General features: G+C 40.5%; 1 protein-coding gene across 1 annotated transcript in view; it reads left to right on the forward strand.

Annotated features, from left to right (window-relative positions):
- si:dkey-93h22.7 (Fc receptor-like protein 5) overlaps positions 1–23,630 on the forward strand; it is a 34,042-nt gene that overhangs the window by 7,982 nt on the left and 2,430 nt on the right. Inside the window, exons 6-11 of the mRNA XM_061880896.1 lie at positions 1,213–1,319; positions 10,340–10,612; positions 11,605–11,910; positions 11,981–12,082; positions 12,149–12,176; positions 12,425–12,470. Of these exons, the coding sequence (XP_061736880.1) occupies positions 1,213–1,319; positions 10,340–10,612; positions 11,605–11,910; positions 11,981–12,082; positions 12,149–12,176; positions 12,425–12,470 (862 nt within the window). The remainder of the gene's footprint in view (positions 1–1,212; positions 1,320–10,339; positions 10,613–11,604; positions 11,911–11,980; positions 12,083–12,148; positions 12,177–12,424; positions 12,471–23,630) is intronic.

The raw sequence follows: 23,630 nt of genomic DNA on the forward strand, positions 1-23,630 counted from the left end.
ACCTATTGTGAAGCATGGGGGTGGAAATATCATGCTTTGGGGCTGTTTTTCTGCTAAGGGGACAGGATGATTGATCCGTGTTAAGGAAAGAATGAATGGGGCCATGTATCGTGAGATTTTAAGCCAAAACCTCCTTCCATCAGTGAGAGCTTTGAATCGTTGACCAAATACTTATTTTCCACCATAATTTACAAATAAATTCTTTAAAATTCCTACAATGTGACTTCCTGGATTTTTTTTCACATTCTGTCTCTCACAGTTGAAGTGTACCTATGATGAAAATTACAGACCTCTGTTATCATTTTAAGTGGGAGAACTTGCACAATTGGTGGCTGATTAAATACTTTTTTGCCCCACTGTGTGTGTGTGTATATATATATATATATATATATTTCTTATTTTTTTATATTTTTTTACTTTGTACAGACGGATAATATATATATATATATATATATATATATATATATATATACACATTTTTTTATCCGTCTGTACGAAGTAAAAAAAAAATAAAAGAATAAGAAATATATATATATATATATATACCGTATTTCCTTGAACTGCCGCAGGGCATATAGTATGCGCCTGCCTCGAATTACTGCTGGGTCAAACTCGCGTCGCAAAATAATTAGCGCATGCTTAGTATTACCGCCTGGTCAAACTCGTGACGTCATGAGTGACACTTCCCCTGTCATCATTTTCAAAATGGAGGAGGCCGATTTCAAAACCGGTAATTTGAAATCGCATAAAGGGAAGAAGATTAAGAGCTATTCAGTAGGATTTAATGTCCAAGCTTACATCACACTCAAAATTTTACTGCATTCCTTTGGTAAGTGCCGGAGTGAGAAGAGGTTTTAAAATAATTAGCGCATGCTTACTTTTACCGCATGCCTTTGGTAAGCGCAGGAGTGAGAAAGAGGTTTAAAATTAATTAGCACCCCGGCGGCAATTCAAGGAAGTACGGTATATATATATATATATTTTTTTTTTATGACTGAGACCCTTCTAGGTCCCCTAGACCAAACATGAGGAAATCAATTAAGGTTAAGAAAATATACATATATTGTATTGGTTTTGAAAATAAAGAATGTCAAAAATGGCCGCCGCATGCTTTAAATATTCAGTGTGCAACCCTCAGCAGAAACATCCTGAGTTAGGGTCTGGGTTTGAGTTGGTCATGGAACTGATAAATGATGGTTTGCCTCACCCTAGAGCCTCCAGTGCAGACAGCGGTTCCTACATGTGTGTCGCTGCCAACCAATACAGCGCAACAAGAGACTTTGCATCCAACAGCTCCGAAGTGGTAATCACAGTCAAAGGTTGGTGACCATCTCAAGTTGGCTCCGCTAGACAGCGCTGGTTTTACTGCTTTGTAATTTTGTATTCAATTTATACGTAATACAGAGCAGGGATATTGAACATATCTCACAATCCTTATAGTATCGTACTGTCATTTTGTTGGTGTTGGTCTGTCTTACTTTCTATTCCACCCATCGCGCTCATTCCGGCCTCTGCACATTTGCACGCACCATCACTTTATAATACAACACTACTCGTGCGCAGAGGATTGCGTCTCGTTAATGAGCAAAATAGTTCAGGCGATCAATTTAGCGTGTCTGCGTGAATGCATCTGAGATAAGCTCCAGTACCACGGGAAAAGCGGTAGAATGGACGGATGGAGTCTTCATGTATATGCAGAATACTGTACAGCATGGGTTTCAAACTCTGGCCGTGTAATTTTTAATTTGGCCCTTGCGGCAATATCAAATTAAAATTAGAGCTGGACGGTATTAGACATTATTAGAAACTCGATTTTGCATATCACTATGAAGTTATAGGGCTTCACGGTGGCAGAGGGGTTAGTGCGTCTGCCTCACAATACGAAGGTCCTGCAGTCCTGGGTTCAATCCCAGGTTCGGGATCTTTCTGTGTGGAGTTTGCATGTTCTCCCCGTGAATGTGTGGGTTCCCTCCGGGTACTCCGGCTTCCTCCTACTTCCAAAAACATGCACACCTGGGGATAGGTTGATTGGAATTATAGGAATTTTTATTGACCTGCAAAAGGCTTTTGATACCATTGACCACCAGATTTTGGTAAATAAACTATGGCATAAGGGGATTGGCAGGCAAATGGCTGGAGAGCTACTTAAATTAGAGACAGCAGATTGTTCAGATGGACCAACATCAATCTACACTGATAAACATAACATGTGGAGTTCCTCAGGGCTCGATACTGGGACCCACACTATTTATAATATTTATTAATGAAATATGTAAAGTATCAACGCTGCTGAAATTCATCCTCTTTGCTGATGATACAACTTTGAATTTAAAGAAGAACAAAATAATGCTCTTTAGCAATCGCAAAAGTAATATACCGATCAGGATTGTTATTTATGATACACCAATAGAATATGTTCATCAAAATTCTTTCTTAGGAGTAGTAATAGATGAAAATATCTCATGGAAGCCTCATATAAGTTACCTGAGGAAAAAAGTTGCTAAATGTGTTGGAATGATGAGGAGATCATGTCATTTATTGAACACCAATGCTCTGCTGTTATTATATCATTCATCATGTCATATATAACCTATTGTGTTGAAGTCTGGGGAAATTGTTATAAATCACATCTACAACCTTTAGTCACTCTGCAGAAAAAGGCCATCAGGATTGTTTCCAATGTTCACTACAGACATCATTCAAATCCACTATTTATGAACTTAAAGCAACTTAAACTGAACGATGTGATCAATTTTAAAACTACTCAAATTATGTTTAGGGCATCCCAAAACTCTCTACCATCCAATATACAGAACCTATTCCATGACAGAGATGATCACCATAGTTACAGTTTAAGAGGAAACAACAAATTATATTTGCCTAAATTTAGAACCACTTTAAAATCAATGTGCATTTCAGTGCGTGGAGTCAGTCTGTGGAACAACTAAGGGGATGAGTTAAAAACGTGTTCTAGCATGATTCAATTTAAAACACTGTTTAAAAAAGAAGTACTGAAGAAATACGATGAGGAAAGAGAGTGATGCCCTCAGCACAGAGCGATGGAAGAGAGGTGTATGGTCGAAGAGTGTTTGGGCCAGTGTGTGTGTGTGTGTGTGTGTGTGTGTGTGTGTGTGTTTTGTCTCGTCTTGTCTTGTCTTATGGTATTGTTAGTGTACAGGAGTTTTTCTTGTTTTGTTTATAAAGTATTGTTTTTGTATTATATTGTTTATGTCAAATGTGGAATGAGTGAGAGTGGTTGGGCTATTATAAGCAGCTGCTTCATCCAACCCCTTTTCAAGCCTTGCATAAATATCTTTGTCAACATGTAAAAAAAAAAAAAAAATTGTGTTTAGTTGTACTGTGCAGGTTTGAAATAAATATTTCAATTCAATTCAATTGGCAACACTAAATTGGCCCTAGTGTGTGAATGTTGTCTGTCTATCTGTGTTGTCTCTGCGATGAGGTGGCGACTTGTCCAGGATGTACACTGCCTTCAGCCCGATTGTAGCTGAGATAGGCGCCAGTGCCCCCCGCAACCCCAAAAGGGAATAAGCGGTAGAAAATGGATGGATATAAAGTTATATAAGCCTTGCTTGTTCAATATTCAATGCAAAACTTGATTGGGTCCTTATTTAAAGGTTAATTTGTTCTACCATGGCCCGTGGCTTTGTTCAAGTTTAGATTTTGGTCCACTCTATATTTGAGTTTGACACCCCTGCTGTACATGCTGATTATCAGTATGCTCAAAATACTGGGAGGAGGAGATGCAAACATAACCTTTTAGCACTCCCAATATGATTTATCAAGACTAAAACTGTTCTGCGTCTTTATTGAGTACTTCTGCAATATACGTGCAAATTTACTGTGAGAAAGGAGGCAAAGGCATTTTAAAACCAGATTATTAAGATAATATTCTGTCTGTGAGTTTGTCAACATATTTGGACTGTCACAAATAAATATATCAGACATAATGGCTATTTGGGGCTTCACGGTGGCAGAGGGCTTAGTGCGTCTGCCTCACAATACGAAGGTCCTGCAGTCCTGGGTTCAAATCCAGGCTCGGGATCTTTCTGTGTGGAGTTTGCATGTTCTCCCCGTGAATGCGTGGGTTCCCTTCGGGTACTCCGGCTTCCTCCCACTTCCAAAGACATGCACCTGGGGATAGGTTGATTGGCAACACTAAATTGGCCCTAGTGTGTGAATGTGAGTATGAATGTTGTCTGTCTATCTGTGTTGGCCCTGCGATGAGGTGGCGACTTGTCCAGGGTGTACCCTCCCTTCCGCCCGATTGTAGCTGAGATAGGCGGCAGCGCCCCCCGCGACCCCGAAAGGGAATAAGCGGTAGGAAATGGATGGATAATGGCTATTTGGCAATATAATTTTATAGCTGCTGATTAAAGCCAATTCAATTGATTCATTTTGGTGTCTACTGGCGTTTTGTTTTTTTTACTCTTTTTTATTCATTCAGGGAAAAAAAATGATGATCAATCTCCTGCTCTACATGAAAAAACATCTTGCAATATGCATTTTCTTACCATACCAATACCTTCCAACGTGCTCATTCAGCGTGCTAAAAGTAGTTCCTGTGTTATGGGTCACATATCAAAATAGACTAAAAAGGGCTGTACATATCATATTTATGTGCTGCATGTCAACAACATTAGTGAAGTGAAGTGAATTATATCTATATAGCGCTTTTTCTCCAGTGATTTAAAACGCGTTATATAGTGAATCCTAATATCTAAGTTACATTTAAACCAGTGTGGATGGCACTGGGCTCAGGTGGGTAAAGTGTCTTGCCCAAGGACACAACGGCATTGACTAGGATGGCGGAGGCATGGATCGAACCTGGAACCCTCAAGTTGCTGGCACGTCCGCTCTACCAACTGAGCTATAGAGCCCCTCCCGCCCCGGATTAAGGAAACACCACAGGTTGGACCATATGTTGCTCAACTTTTGTTTCATCTGACATCACATGGACAAAGATAAGACCTTCTGGACGAAAGTTCTGTGGTCAGATAAAACACAAATTGAGCTGTTTGGCCACAATTCCAAGCGATAATGTTAGGAGGAGAAAAGTTGAGGCCTTCAATCCCAGCAACACCAAACCTACCGTCAAGCATGGTGGTGGTAGTATTATGTTCTGGGCCTGTTCTGAAGCTAATGGAACTGGTGCTCTACAGAGAGTAAGTGGGACAATGAAAAAGGAGGATTACCTCCAAATTCTTCGGGACAACCTAAAATCATCAGCCCGGAGGTTGGGTCTTGAGTGCAGTTGGGTGTTCCAACGGGACAATGACCCCAAATTAGTCAAAAGTGCTAAAGGAATGGCTAAATCAGGCTAGAATTAAGGTTTTAGATGTTACGACTCGGAGTAAGGAGAGGACCAAGATGCAGAGAAGAAGTTCAAAAAAAAAATAAAGCTTTTATTTTGAAACAACTTTTTACCTCCAATGCAGAAAAGTTTTTTACAAGAATAATCAACACGCGGAAAAATAATTCAGAAGATAAACAATTAACTTAAAATCACTCCACAAAAATAAGGAGGAATACTAATTTAAGGAAATTCTAACAAAAAAAAAAATATTAATAAGGATAAACAAAAAGCAACAGGAGGAAAAAACACCAAAACGACCTATATATAAACACTAACAATAAATAACAAAAAAATCACTCAATTAATGAGGCAATAAATTCGAAATTTGGAAAAACAAAAACTCACCATTTAGGAAGACGAAGGATAACCAAGGATGCTTGAAGGAGGAAAAAGTAAACTCAAAATTACAGCAAAAACTAGGGTAACTAGGAAAACAGGAGCAAGACAAGGAGCTAATCAAGGACATGGACATGGACGCTAGAAAGGCACGATAGACGAGACGATCTGGCAAAGGACAAACGGAGAAGTGAGCTTAAATAGGATGTGGGAGTGATGGGGAACAGGTGGAAACAATCAGGAATCAGGGATAACGTCAGACTGGTGACACAAGAGGAAGGGCCTGTGGTCTGAAACAAGAGGGTAACTTTTCTAAATAAAACACGTAAATCACAAGACAGAAAAACCAAGACAAGAACTCCCTCACCACGGTGTGACATTAAAATGGCTTTCCCAAAGTCCTCACATAAACGTGTGGACAATGCTGAAGAAACAAGTCCATGTCAAAAAAACAACAAATTTAGCTGAACTGCACCAATTTTGTCAAGAGGAGTGGTCAAAAATTCAACCAGAAGCTTGTGGATGGCTACCAAAAGCGCCTTACTGCAGTGAAACTTGACATTATGTTCTTTACAAGTGTATGTAAACTTTTGACCACAATTGTAATACACGCACAAATTCCTCATTTAATAACTGCCATCCGCACCATATTAGTACTTGTTTTCAATTGTGCACGCAGTCTTAGTGCACGCCCTCGAACAGTAAACAAGATTTTATAGTTTGATATTTACCACTTGTTATTCTGATCTTACTAGATCAGGCTTTATGTGGATGTGACCTTTCTGGATTACTCAATTGTGAAAAAGCTCGAGTGTCATTAATAAATCGTAGGAGGAACCATTGCAACACATCTAGCGTGTTAACGAGCTCCCGCATGAGAAAATGTACAAATGTCTCCATGGATTGTTTTTAATGGCTGTGGTTATTTCTATCATCTCCCAGGAAAAAGAATGAATGCAATATTGTCGCTCTGCACCAGGGATATCAAACATATGGCCCAGGGGCCGGATGAGGCCCACGATCATGTTTTATCCGGCCCGCAGGATGAGTTTGTTCAGTATAAAAATTAACCTGAAATTTTTGAATGAAAGAAACAGCTGTTCTAAATGTGTCTTCTAGATGTCGCAATAGCAATTATTTGTATCTTTCTAGATGATGCTACATATGTACAAAATAAACCATATGAGTTGAAGGAAAATGATCAAACTACATAAATAACATACTTTAATTGGATAAAATAACACCAATGAGCGTACTTGCCAACCCTCACGATTTTCCCGGGAGACTCCCGAATTTCAGTGCCCCTCCCGGAAATCACCCGGGGCAACCATTCTCCCGAATTTCTCCCGATTTCCACCCGGACAACAATATTGGGGGCGTGCCTTAAAGGTTCTATCCTTTACAACCTGTCGTCATGTCCGCTTTTCCTCGATAAAAACAGCGTGCTGGCCTAGTCACACAAAATATGCGGCTAGTATACACGCACACAAAAGCGAATGCAAGCATACTTGCTCAACGGCCATACAGGTCACACTGAGGGTGGCCGTATAAACAACTTTAACACTGTTACAAATATGCGCCACACTGTGAACCCACACCAAACAAGAACGACAAACACATTTTGGGAGAACATCCGCACCGTAACTTGGCCCTGCGATGAGGTGGCGACTTGTCCAGGGTGTACCCCGCCTTCCGCCCGATTGTAGCTGAGATAGGCGCCAGCACCCCCCGCGACCCCAAAAGGGAATAAGCGGTAGAAAATGGATGGATGGATCCGCACCGTAACACAACATAAACAAAACATAACAAATACCCAGAACCCCTTGCAGCTGTAACTCTTCCGGGTCGCTAAAATATACACCCCCACTACCACCAACCCCCCCCCAGTATGCCAATGACTTGACTGATGAACATTATCACATAATTTATTCAGTAAGTATAAATAGCGACAAATAAAGATAGAGTACTATCTTAGTACTGAGGGTTACTGGTTCAATCCCCACCTTCCACCATCCTAGTCACGTCTGTTGTGTCCTTGAGCAAGACACTTCACCCTTGGTCCTGATGAGTCCTGGTTAGCGCCGTGCATGGCAGCTCCCGCCATCAGTGTGTGAATGTGTGTGTGTGAATGTGGAAATAGTGTCAAAATGCTTTGAATTCCTTAAAAAAAAAAAGGTAGGAAAGCGCTCTACAAGTACACTTACATGAACCACAACATGTAAGTGTAAAAGACCCCCAACATTATGATTTGTACAATTTCAGAATGTGCTTGTTCTATTTTTGAACAAAGAAAACAACAGTAATAGTAGTAAATTACATTTATATGCCGCTTTTCGCTCGTGACTCAAAGCACTTTACATAGTGAAACCCAATATCTAAGTTACATTTAAACCAGTGTGGGTGGCACTGGGTGCAGGTGGGTAAAATTTCTTGCCCAAGGACACAACGGCAGTGACTAGGATGGCAGAAGCGGGGATCGAACCTGGAACCCTCAAGTTGCTGGCACAGCCGCTCTACCAACCGAGCTATACCGCAATCTGAAGTTGTCCTTATTTTTAAGTTATCGTGCCGTGATTTTACCAGTCTGGTTTGATTGATTGATTGAAACTTTTATTAGTATATTGCACAGTACAGTACATATTCCGTACAATCGACCACTAAATGGTAACACCCGAATAAGTTTTTCAACTTGTTTAAGTCGGGGCCCACTTGGGAGTAGATTTTTCTTCATGTGGCCCCTGATCTAAAATGAGTTTGACACCCCCACATTAAGGGCGTCCGAAGTTATTCCTTCAAGGGCCGCATACAGAAAAAGGGAAGAATGCAGGGCGCTATAATAAAAGTGTACGCCCTGAAATCGGTAGGTTGTGAGTTCAAACCCCGGCCGAGTCATACCAAAGACTATAAAAATGGGACCCATTACCTCCCTGCTTGGCACTCAGCATCAAGGGTTGGAATTGGGGGTTGAATCACTAAAATGATTCCCGGGCGCTGCCACTGCTGCTGCTCACTGCTCCCCTCACCTCCCAGGGGCTGAACAAGGAGATGGGTCAAATGCAGAGGGTAATTTCACCACACCTAGTGTGTGCGTGACAATCATTGGTACTTTAGCTTAACTTTTAAAGTGAAGACATGCTGAGGAGTTAAAGGCCTACTGAAATAAGATTTTCTTATTGAAACGAGGATAGCAGGTCCATTCTATGTGTCATACTTGATCATTTTGCGATATTGCCATATTTTTGCTGAAAGGATTTAGTAGAGAACATCCATGATAAAGTTCACAACTTTCGGTGCTAAGAGAAAAGCCTTGCCTCTACCGGAAGTCGCAGACGATGACGACACATGTTTGATGGCTCCTCATATATTCACATTGATTTCAATGGGAGCCTACAACAAAAAGGGCTATTCGGACCGAGAAAACAACAATTTCCCCATTAATTTGAGCGAGGATGAAAGATTTGTGTTTGAGGATATTGACAGCGATGGACTAGAAAAAAAAAATAATAAAAAAAAATAAGTAAAAAAAAACAAAACGCGATTGCATTGGGATGTTTTTAGAGACATTTACTAGGATAATTCTGGAAAATCCCTTATCTTTCTATTGTGTTGCTAGTGTTTTAGTGAGTTTAATATTACCTGATAGACGGAGGGGTGTGTCCACGGGTGTCTTGAGGCCAGTGTCTCAGGGGAGTCGACGGCAGCTTTATGGACGGCACAAGCTCAGCTTTTCTCCGGTAAGAAGCGACTTTTTAACACAATTTTCTCACCGAAACCTGCTGGTTGACATTCCGTCGTGATTCATGTTTGCTTGACCGCGCTCTGATCCATAGTAAAGTTTCACCTCCAGGAATTTTAAACAAGGAATCACCGTGTGTTTGTGTGGCTGAAGTCTAAAGCTTCCCAACTCCATCTTTCCACTGTGACTTCTCCAATATTAATTGAACAAATTGCAAAAGATTCAGCAAAACAGATCTCCAAAATACTGTGTAATTATGCCGTTAAAGCAGACGACTTTTAGCTGTGTGTGTGTGCGCAGCGCTAATACTTCCTAAAAACCCGTGATGTCTTGCGTACACGTCATCATTACACGACGTTTTCAAGACGAAACTCCCGCGAAATTTAAAATTGTAATTTAGTAAACTAAAAAGGCCGTATTGGCATGTGTTGCAATGTTAATATTTCATCATTGATATATAAACTATCAGACTGCGTGGTGGGTAGTAGTGGCTTTCAGTAGGCCTTTAAACAGCATACATAAATGACCTTTTAGTTTGTGTTATGCAAAATACAATGTTGCGTATTTATGTGTGTATTTATTCATGTGTTGTCCAAACCTATAATCCCATGTAATGTCCTACTGCGGGCCAAGTTTAGTGTTATTTTGGGAGTAATAAAATACGAGCTGCACACGATCTGATCTACGTTGTCTGGTCCACGAGATAGTTGAAATTTAATTTCAGTGCTGCTGTGCTTTTTATGTCGACCATATTTATATTTATAACATTGCACTTGGATGAGACATTTTTAAAAAAGCACACGGAGCAATAATAGAGTAGTCCTGCTGTGTTTTAAGTAGTTGTTGATTCATCGACAAAATAACTGATTTCAACATCCTCATTCCCTCAGACGTGGTGTCAAATCCTGACATTTCCATCAGGGTGCTGAAGGAGGACCCTCACAACTATGTGGCCGTGGTCACATGCCAGTCGAGCAGAGGGACGCCGCCTGTCACCTTCTCCCTCTACAACAGGACGGAACTGGCTTTCGAAATGACAGCCGACAAGAGAGAAGCCACGTTTAAGGTCCCCCTGGTTTTAGAGCGACACTTAGGGTGGCTCCAGTGCCAGGCTAACAACGGTGATAAGGTTGCATACAGTACCTGGTTGCCCTTAGAAGTCGGTAGGTTTGCAGACATTACTCTGACACCTGGTACCTGTTTATGTTGACAACGCGTCTCGGTCAAACGTAGTTCCGATCCACAACGTTCTTCTTATTGTGTGACGTCAACAAGCAGGATCTACTGATATTAGAGATGTCCGATAATGGCTTTTTTTCCCGATATTCCGATATTGTCCAACTCTTAATTTCCGATTCCGATATCAACCGATACCGATATATACAGTCGTGGAATTAACACATTATGATGCCTAATTTTGTTGTGATGCCCCGCTCGAAGCATTAAAGGCCTACTGAAACCCACTACTACCGACCACTCGGTCTCGGGGAAGTCGACGGTAGCTGTACGGGAGGCGCAAGCTCAGCTGATATCCGGTAAGTGGCGACTTTTTAACCACAATTTTCTCACCAAAACCTGCTGGTTGACAAGTGGTCGGGATCCATGTCCCCACTGATCCATAGTAAAGTTTCAACTCCGTCAATTTTAAACAAGGAATCACTGTGTGTTTGTGTGGCTAAAGGCTATAGCTTTCCAACTCCATCGTTCTACTTTGACTTCTCCAATATTAATTGAACAAATTGCAAAAGATTCAGCAACACAGATCTCCAAAATACTGTGTAATTATGCCGTTAAAGCAAACAACTTTTAGCTGTGTGTGTGCGCAGCGCTCATATTCATTACAGCCTGTGACGTCACGCATACACGTCATCATTACTTGATATTTTCAAGAAAAAAAGTTCCGGGAAATTTAAAATTGCAATTTAGTAAACTAAAAAGGCCGTATTGGCATGTGTTGCAATGTTAATATTTCATCATTGATATATAAACTATCAGACTGCGTGGTGGGTAGTAGTGGGTTTCATTAGGCCTTTAAGCCTTTTACCCCCCTGGTGGCAAGGTGAGGCACTGCCTCACTTGCCTCCCCTGGCAGCACGTCCCTGGTTCTACTGTGCATGTAACGGGTCTCAGTGTATCTGTTCTGACATGGCAACAGTGAGAGTTGGCGGCCCAGTGACGATGAAGTACGACTACGACATCGGAGACAACTACGCTGTGACGGGCCTGAGGTTCTATTGCAAGGCGAGGAAAGGATCTCACCCGCAGTACAAGTGGTTCGTCAACCAAACCGTCCTGGAAGGCCGAGGAAGCTTCTACTACACGGTCCATCAGCCGCCAGAACTGTCCATCCTCCTGCTGTCCGTAGGGAGCAGCAGTGCCGGGGTGTACCGATGCGAAGTGTCTGACATTTTCGACAACAGCACTGCCATCAGCAGCAACAGGCAGTATTTAGACAAAGACGGTAAAGTATTGCCTCAGATGTGGAATACTTGACTTCTGGATTTCGGATTCTCATCCTCTTGTCCCCACAGTGCTGAATCGTCTCCCGCTCATTGTGGTGGCCGTTGTCTTTGGATGCTTCGCTTTCTTGCTCGTCCTTGTCGCCGCTTGTTGTTGGACCGGAGTGTTGTTCCGTGAGTCAGGTTGTCAAAGATGTGTGTTTTTTATCTGCCGTAGTGAAGTAACAACTGTTCTTACAGGAAAAAGGCAGATTAAGGAGAAGTCCATGTGAGTTTTTATTGCCAAATTCTTAAACCGTTGTGGTTTCTTGATGGTTGCTGAATTTTGGTACTTTCATTGGTACCGACTTGTGTTGTCCCGATACCAATATTATTTCGATAGGTTTGTATACCGGTAAAAAAAAATAGAATAAAAAAATGAGCAAACGATAAGACAAACTGAACAGTTTATATGTAATAGCAATATTTGTGTCCTTGCCCTTTCCTTGATTATAAGGTGTTTATTTTCCCTCTTAGTGTGGGCCAGAAGATGGAGACGTTCCAAGCGTGTGAGGACGAGCTGGTTTGTGACATTTCTACACCTTTCTCATCATAAATCCCAAATTGTCAGGCTTGCCACTGACTTTGTGTTTTAGTTTCTCCTCTGTGTGTTTAGTATTTCCTGTCCTTAGTTCCTGTCAGCACTCTTATTTTGGTTCAGTTTCCTGTTTGTCTCCCTGAGTGCTTTGTTTCCCCTCAGCTGTAGCTGATTGGCACCTGGCCACACCTGATGTCAATCAGCCAGCTCCTATTTTACCTCCTTTGTTACACCTCTCAGGGCTGGATTATTGTCGCTCTGGTGTCGTTGCTACCTGTCGTGATTTGTCGATGTCATCATTACAGCTACTACCTGTCGTGCTACTATTTGTCCTTGTCGTCGTAGCGGTAAGCTGTTCCTGTTACCTATTTGTAGTTTGTTTTCTCCTGGCTTTTTGGTTTCGTGTTTTCTTGTTAGCCATTAGCTGTTTCCAGTTTTTGTGTTTCCTATTAGATACCTGTTAGCTTCCACGCTAGGCCTTTTGTTTGTTATCCGCCCACGTGCGCGCTTTTGGTTTGAGCCCTTTGTTTGGTTTTGTTCTAGTTGTTTATATTAAAACCATGTTTTCTCACTCCATGCCTGCCTCCTTCTCTGCATCTTGGGGTTCGTCAACAACAAACTTTGACAGAATAATAACGACGACAAGGACAAATAGTAGCACAACAGGTAGTAGCCGTAATGATGACATCGACAAATCACAACAGGTAGCAACGACGCCAGAGTGACAATAATCCAGCCCTGACTGGAGGAACAAAGGAGGTAAAATAGGACCTGGCTGATTAACATCAGGTGTGGCCAGGTGCCAATCAGCCAAAGCTGAGGGGAAACAAAGCACTCAGGGAGACAAACCGGAAGCTGAACCAAAATAAGAGTGCTGACAGGAACTAAGGACAGGAAATACTAAACACACAGAGGAGAAACCAAAACACCAACAAACTGTCAGTAGCAAGCCTGACACAAATGCTTCATAGAAAAAAAACCTGACCTACATGTCTTTGTATGTTTTAAATCTAAATGAATAGACTGCGATTCCTAAACCACTATTGCCTCTGCACTAATTGTACAAAGAAATTACGGCACATCCCCTTAAGGCAGGGGTGTCAAACTCATTTTCATTGAGGGCCACATTGTTGTTAAGGGTGCCCTTATAGGGCCGCTTTTAACAAAGAGTAATATATGAATATATATATATATTCAAGGTTTTTTGTGGTTTGTCCGTTATACTGTGCTCAATACCGGGGTAGAGCGGAATATACATTAGGTCAAGAAAAAATACAGAGGCTATTTCATGCCGACAAGCCTGTTTTACAGTTTTCCCTGCTCTTCAGGGGATTTTATTTAATCTTTTTTAAATCCCTGACGAGCGGTGAAACCTGCGAAACACGCTTGTCGGGATGATATAGCCTCTGTATTTTTTCCTGACCTGACGTGAATACATATGTATGTATGTATATATATATATATATATATATATATATATATATATATATATATATATATATATATATATATATATATATATATATATATATATATATATATATATATATACAGTGGGGCAAAAAAGTATTTAGTCAGCCACGGATTGTGCAAGTTCTCCCACTTAAAATGATGACAGAGGTCTGTAATTTTCATCATAGGTACACTTCAACTGTGAGAGACAGAATGTGAAAACAAAATTCAGGAATTCGCATTGTAGGAATTTTAAATAATTTATTTGTAAATTATGGTGGAAAATAAGTATTTGGTCAACGATTCAAAGCTCTCACTGATGGAAGGAGGTTTTGGCTCAAAATCTCACGATACATGGCCCCATTTATTCTTTCCTTAACACGGATCAATCGTCCTGTCCCCTTAGCAGAAAAACAGCCCCAAAGCATGATGTTTCCACCCCCATGCTTCACAGTAGGTTTGGTGTTCTTGGGATGCAACTCAGTATTCTTCTTCCTCCAAACACAACAAGTTGAGTTTATACCAAAAAGTTCTATTTTGGTTTCATCTGACCACATGACATTCCCCCAATCCTCTGCTGTATCATCCATGTATCATTTTGGTATGAACTCAAGTCGTCGTGTTTTGAGGAAGAAGAATACTGAGTACTGAGTACTTATTTTCCACCATAATTTACAAATAAATTATTTCAAATTCCTACAATGTGAATTCCTGGACTTCTTTTTCACATTCTGTCTCTCACAGTTGAAGTGTACCTATGATGAAAATTACAGACCTCTGTTATCATTTTAAGTGGGAGAACTTGCACAATCGGTGGCTGACTAAATACTTTTTTGCCCCACTGTATATATAAATATATATATATATATATATATATATATATATATATATATATATATATATATATATATATATATATATATATCATCATTCAATCAATGTTTATTTATATAGCCCTAAATCACAAACGTCTCAAAGGACTGTACAAACCATTACGACTACGACATCCTCGGAAGAACTCACAAAGGGGCAAGGAAAACTCACACCCAGTGGGCAGGGAGAATTCACATCCAGTGGGACGCCAGTGACAATGCTGACTAGGAGAAACCTTGGAGAGGACCTCAGATGTGGGCAACGCTTCCAACTGACTACAGTCCGGCGTGTTGGTCAGCTTTAGGGCATGTAGAGTTGGGTGTCATCAGCATAGCAGTGAAAGCTAATACCGTATTTGCGTATGACGTCACCCAGCGGCAGCATGTAGATGCTGAAGAGTGCAGGGCCAAGGACCGAACCCTGGGGAACTCAACACGTTACCTTAACATAGACCGAGGTCACATTGTTATGGGAGACGCACTGCACCCTGTCAGTAAGATAAGAGTTAAACCAAGACAGGGCTGAGTCTGACATACCAATTCGTGTTTTGATACGCCTTAATAAAATATTATGATCGACGGTATTGAAAGCAGCACTAAGATCGAGGAGCAGCAACATAGATGACGCATCAGAATCCATCATTAGTCATTTTTGCGAGGACTGTCTCTGTAGAGTGATTTGCCCTGAAACCGGATTGAAAGGTTTCACATAGATTGTTAAACGCTAAGTGTTCATTTAGCTGCTCTGCAACAATTTTGTCGAGGATTTTCGAAATAAAGGGAAGGTGAGACACCGGTCGGTAGTTTACCATGAGGTCAGGATCGAGGTTATGTCTTTTAAGGAGAGGATTAATAACCGCTTTTTTGAATGCTAGGGGAACAGTGCCCAAGGAAAGTGATAGTTTTACAATATTTAGTACTGGTGGACCTAATAATACAAAAAGCTCCTTGATAAGTTTCCCTGGAAGTGGGTCAAGTAAACATGTTGTTTGTTTTATTCCATTTACACGTTGTAACAGTTCTTCTAATGTTATTTCATCAAAACGAGAGAAACTATCTTGGAGGGCAGTATCCGCCGTATATACAATCGTATCAGTGTTAATATAAACCAGTTGTAGTTGGGACGCATTGTCTTTAATCTCCTTTCTAATAAGTTCAATTTTCTTATTAAAGAACTTCATAAAGTCATCTGCCGAATGGGTGAAGCTACTGGAAGGAGTCCCTTGTTGGGTTAGCAATGCTACTGCACTAAACAAAAATTTTGGATTGTTTTTATTAAGGTGGATGAGATTTGAGTAATAATTAGTTTTAGCTAAGGTAAGCATGTGTTTATAAGTTAATAAACTATCACTCCATGCTTGATGGTGCACCTCAAGTTTAGTCGTGCGCCATTTGCGTTCCAGCTTTCTACATAATAATTTCTGAGCTCTAGTTTCTTCAGTAAACCATGGCGTACGCCTTTTTGGAGCCTTTTTTAACTTCAGCGGTGCTATGTTATCAATGGTTTCGCGCAGGGCGTTGTTAAAGTTGTTCGTGAGGTTATCAATAGAGCCCACATACTTTGGGAATGGTGCCATTACCGAGGGCGGTAGGCTAGCAAGAGTCGTCGTTGTGGTAGCATTAATGTTGCGGCTGCTATCGCAGTTATTATTATTATTAGCTTGCCGAATATAATACATAAACAATATATTTCTTCACATAAACAATATATTTTTTCACATAAACTGCAAAAAAAATTGTATTTTACTTTAATAACTGGCAGCTCGATCACCAGAATTTTGCAGTAAAAGCAGTACTTTTTTAATAGCATATAAAGAAATTGACTAACTGGAATGGAGAAACAATACCACTGTTTTTAGTGTAGAAATGAATGCAACAGAGCTTCCAGTTTGTTTGTTTTTTACCCTGAAATCTTGTCGTTTTAATGGGTGTTTTTGTTTATTTTTTAATGGTTTAGTGTCTTACTGTATATGGAAAAAAAATGGGAGCAACGCCGATTTTACAATAAAAAACTCAGTCGGCGGAATTGAACCATAAAATCTATTGTCAATTTTACAGTGTACAATTTGATTAATAATTTGTTTTTAAATTGTAAGTCAAGAAGATATTTAGGTACACTATTTTTTTTTTTTTAAACAAAAAATATTTTTGGAATACATGATAATATAATATTTAGATTTTGATATTATTGCATTTTAAAACTTACAATTGCATGCAGTACATGATTTTTAATTTCAAAAGGGAAAGAACAAATATATTTAGTAAGAAAAGATTAAGCATTTTATTAAGGCATTTTATTTTCCTGCTTTCGCGGGCCACATTAAATAATGTGGCTTTTTAGATTGACACCAATGCCTTAAGGCAGTGGTCCGTCACGCATTTGCTACCGGGCCGCAAATAAACATTTTCTCCAACTTAACTTTGGCTTGTCCCACTAAACCCACCACTAACTTGTTATAACATGTATATTACAACTCCTGATAGAAGTCGCCATTTGTTTTAGTACATTAATTAAAGTTAAAGTACCAATGATTGTCACACACACACGGGGTGTGGGGAAATTATTCTTTGTATTTGACCCATCACCCTTGATCACCCCCTGGAAAGTGAGGGGAGCAATGAGCAGCAGCAGGTGCCACACCGGGAATCATTTTTGGTGATCTGACCCCCAATTCCAATCCTTGATGCTGGGTGCCAAGCAGGAAGGTAATGGGTCCCATTTTTTATAGTCTTTGGTATGACTCAGCCGGATTTTGAACTCACAATCTACTGATCTCAGAGCGGACAGTCTAATAATGCACATTAATGAACACCTAATATGTTAATATGGCAAATTGTAACCAAGGACTAATTATCATCTGCAGGGTCCTTGTACATAGCAGAGGTTCTTAATCTGACTTTTCCACTACACAAGGACCCGGGGACCACTCCAATATTAACACTGAATTAGTAATCTCACTCTTGATTTTGATCACAGTCAATAAAATTCAATATTTAACCTACTTACAGTTCAATACCTTGTAAAATTATATAAAAGCATGTGTTAATCACAAAGATTATATTATTAATTTAACAAATAAACCTTAGGCTTAGGTTAGGCTGATTAGGAAAATAAATGTACACACAATATGTATTATGTTGTGCTAAAATAAATAAAATAAATTAGTAATAAATATGTCTCTTAACTAAACTGTCAATGAAATAAAGTGCAAATGAAAATATAGCTGCACCATTTTAGTCATAATTTCTGCGCTTAAGAAATTTCTCTATGACATCAGTGCCAGACTTCTTCTGTTTGTTTTGTATTGTCATTACTGCCACACGTGGTGGAAAAGTGTATTACAACTAAGTACCGCTGCGGCCTATACGAACCACAGCTGAAAAACACATATATTACTGTGGGAGAAGGTGTAGCCAGCGCTGCCTGTAGGAGTAAAAGTCACCGCCGCTGTCCGTGGCACTGAGGGCGAGCACTGTCGGGCGGGGCACACAGCTGGCAGGTGATTAGATTTCACAGGTGGTACGATCTAATCAAATCATCTGTTGTCTTTAAGAGTGAGCGGCGGGGTGCAGGAGGAGGAGGAAGTTTGGAGAGTGATTGAAAAGTTCTGAGAGAGAAAACTTTGCATAAATACATACAATCAATAAAAACAAACTTGGGCAAATTAAGGCCCGGGGGGGCCGCATGCGGGCCGTTGAGCTTTTCAATCTGGCCCGCCGAACTTTTCCCAAATACTTGTCTTAGATCAGGGGTCACCAACACGGTGCCCGCGGGCACTAGGTCGCCCGTAAGGACCAGATGAGTCACCCGCTGGCCTGTTCCAAAACTAGCTCAAATAGCAGCACTTACCAGTGAGCTGCCTCTATTTTTCAAATTTTATTTATTTACTAGCAAGCTGGTCTCGTTTTGCTCGACATTTTTAATTCTAAGAGAGACAAAACTCAAATTGAATTTGAAAATCCGAGAACATATTTTAAAGACTTGGTCTTCACTTGTTTAAATAAATTCATTTATTTTTTTACTTTGCTTCTTATAACTTTCCGAAAGACAATTTTAACTTAATTAAAACATGTCATCAACATTCAAAAATTAATCTTAATCAGGAAAAATTACTAATGATGTTCCAAAAATTCTTTTTTTTTTTTTTTTCAAAAAGATTCAAATTAGCTAGTTTGGCTCTTCTTCTTTTTAATTTTGAATTTTAAAGAGTTGAAATTGAAGATAAACTATGTTTCAAAATTGAATTTTCATTTTGTTGGTATTTTTTCCTCTTAATCCGTTCAATTAAGTGTTTTTTTCATCGCTTATTCTCTACAAAAAAACATCTGTAAAAGGAAAAAAATGTACGACTGAATGACAGACAGAAATACCCATTTTTTTTAGATATTTATTAAAGTTAAATTGAGCAAATTGGCTATTTCTGGCAATTTATTTAAGTGTGTATCAAACTGGTAGCCCTTTGCATTAATCAGTATCCAAGAAGTAGCTCTTGGTTTCAAAAAGGTTGGTGACTCCTGTTTTAGATGTTTAAGATGGAAAGTGTAGCTGCCATTATGACGTGCAGCGATGTTTTCTGATGAGCAGAAGTCTTCAACTATACTAAGTACTTCAATGCTTGGAATCTGCATCATATACTAGTTACTATGGTCATCTAAGTAGTTACTATGGTCATCTAATTAGTTACTATGGTCATCTAATATCTTACTATGGTCACTATGAGCTATCTCAGATTGTAGATGTTTTTTTTTTACTATGTTTGTTGCATTTTGATTGCGTTTCGGTGGATTCTAAAATATGTTGTCAATATTCAGTGTTTTATCATTCATAGTTAATATTATAAATCCCACATTCTTTATGTTCATATACTTTCTGGGTGTCTCATTCAGTAAAAAAAAATTCAAATACCATTCTGTTTTTTAAGGTGGTCCGTCATAACATTTTTAGCTTTCAATCATTATTGTGAGGTTTTGTATTAGTGTTCCTAAAAACAGATATACCGGCCCACAGACACACTTTTTTTTTTATCTAAATCTGGCTGAGTAAAATTATTGCCCAGGCCTGATTAAAAACCTTGTTAAACCTGCACGCTGGACTCCTGAACCGTGTCTGACAGTGGGACTGCGAGGAAGCCACTTCCACAATTACATTCTAGGGGGCGCTCGGGGCCCAACAATGGTTAAAGGCCTACTGAAAGCCACTACTACAGACCACACAGTCTGATAGTTTATATATCAATGATGAAATATTAACATTGCAACACATGCCAATACTGCCTTTTTAGTTTACTAAATTGCAATTTTAAATTTCCTGCGGAGTTTCTTGTTGAAAACATCACGGAATGATGACGCGCTGCCGTGACGTCACGGACCATAGAGGCTAAAAGTCGTCTCTTTTCATCGCCCAATTAAACAGTATTCTGGACATCTGTGTTGCTGAATCTTTTGCAATTTGTTCAATTAATAATGGAGAAGTCAAAGTAAGAAGATGGAGGTGGGAAGCTTTAGACTTTAGCCACACAAACACACGGCGTTTCCTTGTTTAAAATACCCGGAGGTAAAGCTTTACTATGGATCAGAGCGGTCAAGCGAACATGGATCCCGACCACTTGTCAACCGGCAGGTTTCGGTGAGAAAATTGTGGTAAAAAGTCGCCTCTTGCCGGAGATCAGCTGAGCTTGCGCCGTCCATGCAGCTGCCGTCGACTTCCCTCAGAGACTGGCGTCAACACACCCGTGGACACACCCCTCCGACTATCAGGTACTGTTAAACTCACTAAAACACTAGCAACACAATAGAAAGATAAGGGATTTCCCAGAATTATCCTAGTAAATGTGTCTAAAAACATCTGAATCCGTCCCAATGCAATCGCCTTTTTTTTTTAACTTTATTTTATTTATTTTTTTTTTTTCTAGTCTTTCGCTGTCGACATCATCATCCACGAATCTTTCATCCTCGCTCAAATTAATGGGGAAATTGTCGTTTTCTCGGTCCGAATAGCTCTAGCTGCTGAAGGCTCCCATTATAATCAATGTGAGGACGTGAGGAGTCCTCACCCTTGTGACGTCATCGTCTGCGACTTCCGGTAGAGGCAAGGCTTTTTTATTAGTGACCAAAAGTTGCGAACTTTATCGTCGATGTTCTCTACTAAATCCTTTCAGCAAAAATATCGAGAAATTATCAAGTATGACACATAGAATGGACCTGCTATCCCCGTTTAAATAAGAAAATCTAATTTCAGTAGGCCTTTAAGAAACACTGGTTTATAGTATATGCCGTCAACATGCTGGGGACCATCTCTTTGCATAGAAATACGCCCAGGGCTCCCACTACTTCAGCGTTATAAAAAGTTCATATTTCATGCTCAATTTTTGCTGTTTTTTCTGCCACACGTAAATAGCCGGCCCATGAAAATAATGCATACATTAAACCGGTCCCTGATGGAAAAAAGGTTGGGGACCACTGCCTTAAGGCATCGACATAAAAGACTAATATTACGACTATATTAGACTACGATGTGGAGCGGTGAAAGTATGATACATACACGGTATAAACATATGGAGTGTCAGAGGTATTTGTGGTTGAACCCCAAGATGCAGAGAAGGAGGCAGGCATAGAATATGAAAACATGATTTAATTAAAACCAAACAAGAACAAACAAAAAGCACGCACGTGGGCGGAATAACAAAGTAAGGGAGCTAGCACTGAAAGCTTGAAAACAAAAAAAAACTGACACAAGACAAAGCGGGTACAAATAGGAGCGGGCTGATTGGCAACAGGTGTGGCCAGGTGCCAATCAGCCGCAGCTGAGGAGGAACACAGCACTCATGGAACAAGACAGGAAGCTGACAAAATAAGAGCACTAGACAGGAACTAAAGACAGGAGATACTAAACACAGAGGAGACATAAAACATAGACAAACTGTCAGGGGAAAGCCTGACATGGAGTAGTACAAATGTGATACATGACATGTAAACATGACATGTAGTAGTGTTAATGGGAGCATAATTGTGGAGGGGGCGTGGCCTGTGGACCTGCAGCGAAGCAGGGTGTGCCAGGACCGGCTTCAGGATCAGCGACAGGTGCGTAGATGGCCCACCTGGGCCTGGTTATCGAATCACCTGTCGCTGTGTTAAAAGGCAGCAGCCGGGGAGGAGAGAGGCGGTGTAGCTGGCGCGAGAGCGAGCCTGAAACACACAAGCCCGGATCAGGGTTACAACACTCTTTTTTTTTTTTCTTTACAATAGTTCAGTGGGTTGCTTCTCAGCAATTGTCTCGTCCGTCTCAGGCCCGCACTCGCTCAAGCTCCAACACCTCTCTCCTTCCCGGCTGCTGCCTTTTAACAGAGCGACAGGTGATTCGATAACCAGGCCCAGGTGGGCCATCTACGCACCTGTCGCTGATCTCGAAACCAGTCCTGCCCCATCCTGCTTCGCTGCAGGTCCGCAGGCTACGGCCCCCTCCACAGTAATTAATTATTGTGATGGCGTGGCTCAGATGCTAGAGGGTTCCTAGTATGAATCAAGCTTACGCCGATCTAGTCGCTGCCGTTGTGTCCTTGGGTAAGACATTTCACCCACCTTGCACCCAGTGCCACTCGTGCTGGATGAATGTTAACGGATGTTTGGTAGTTGTTGGAAAGGCTGTTGGCACAAATTGGTAGCCATTCTTCTGTCAGCCTACCACAGTGCAGCCGTGGCTACAAATGTAGCTTACCAACCTCAAGTGAATGTGGAGTGAACTAATAATAGTGTAACACGCAAGAGAAAAAACACTCTTTAAATCTAATCTATTATTATGATTTATTATTATTGTGAACATGATATAGAGTAGGGCCAGTGCAAATACAAAACCCAAAACCAGTGAAGTTGGCACGTTCTGTAAATGGTAAATAAAAACACATATTCTTGGGTGTTGTTGATAAATGGCTTTCGGTATGCATAGTACAGTTTTAATCTGCACTTACAGATGTAACGACAAACTGTAGTTACTGACAGTGCTTTTCTGAAGTATTCCTGAGCCCATGTGGTGATATCCTTTACACACTGATGTCGCTTTTTGATGCAGTACCACCTGAGGGATCAAAGGTCACGGGGCATTGCCGCTTACATTCAGTGATTTATCCAGATTCTCTGAACCTTTTGGTGATATTATGGACTGTAGATGGAGAAATCCCTAAATTCCTTGCAATAGATTGTTGAGAAATGTTGTTCTTAAACTGTTGAACAATTTGCTCAAGCATTTGTTCACAAAGTGGTGACCCTCGCCCCATCCTTGTTTGTGAATGACTGAGCATTTCATGGAAGCTGCTTTTATACCCAATCGTGGCACCCACCTGTTCCCAATTAGCCTGTTCACCTGTGGGATGTTCCAAATAAAAGATTGATGAGCATTCCTCAACTTCCTCAGTTTTTTTGCCACTTGTGCCTGCTTTTTTAAAACATGTTGTCATGCTTGTTAATCTGGGTTTATATTTGATCATGTTATGTTTTGTTTTTGGACTCTCGTTTCCCGTTTTGCACTTCCTGGTTTTGTTGGTTTCCATAGTTACTCATTAGTTTCCACCTGGTCTCCAAGTCACGCCCCTGCCCTCAGCCCCACACCTGTTTCTCATCATCATAGTCACTATTTAAGTCATTTGTTTTCGGTTCCTCGGCCTGGGAACTTTGCTTACGTTGTACTACTTGCTACATCCTTGTGCTACGTGCTACTTACTATGACCACGCACCTACCTTGCCTTGCCACGCTGATGATTGTTTTGACCATGCCACGTTAGATCGGTGTGACGCAGTGGCAGAGTGGCCAGGCGCAACCCGAGGGTCC

The sequence above is a fragment of the Nerophis ophidion genome, linkage group LG20, assembly GCF_033978795.1.
Source record: "Nerophis ophidion isolate RoL-2023_Sa linkage group LG20, RoL_Noph_v1.0, whole genome shotgun sequence".
Classification (NCBI taxonomy): Eukaryota; Metazoa; Chordata; class Actinopteri; order Syngnathiformes; family Syngnathidae; genus Nerophis; species Nerophis ophidion.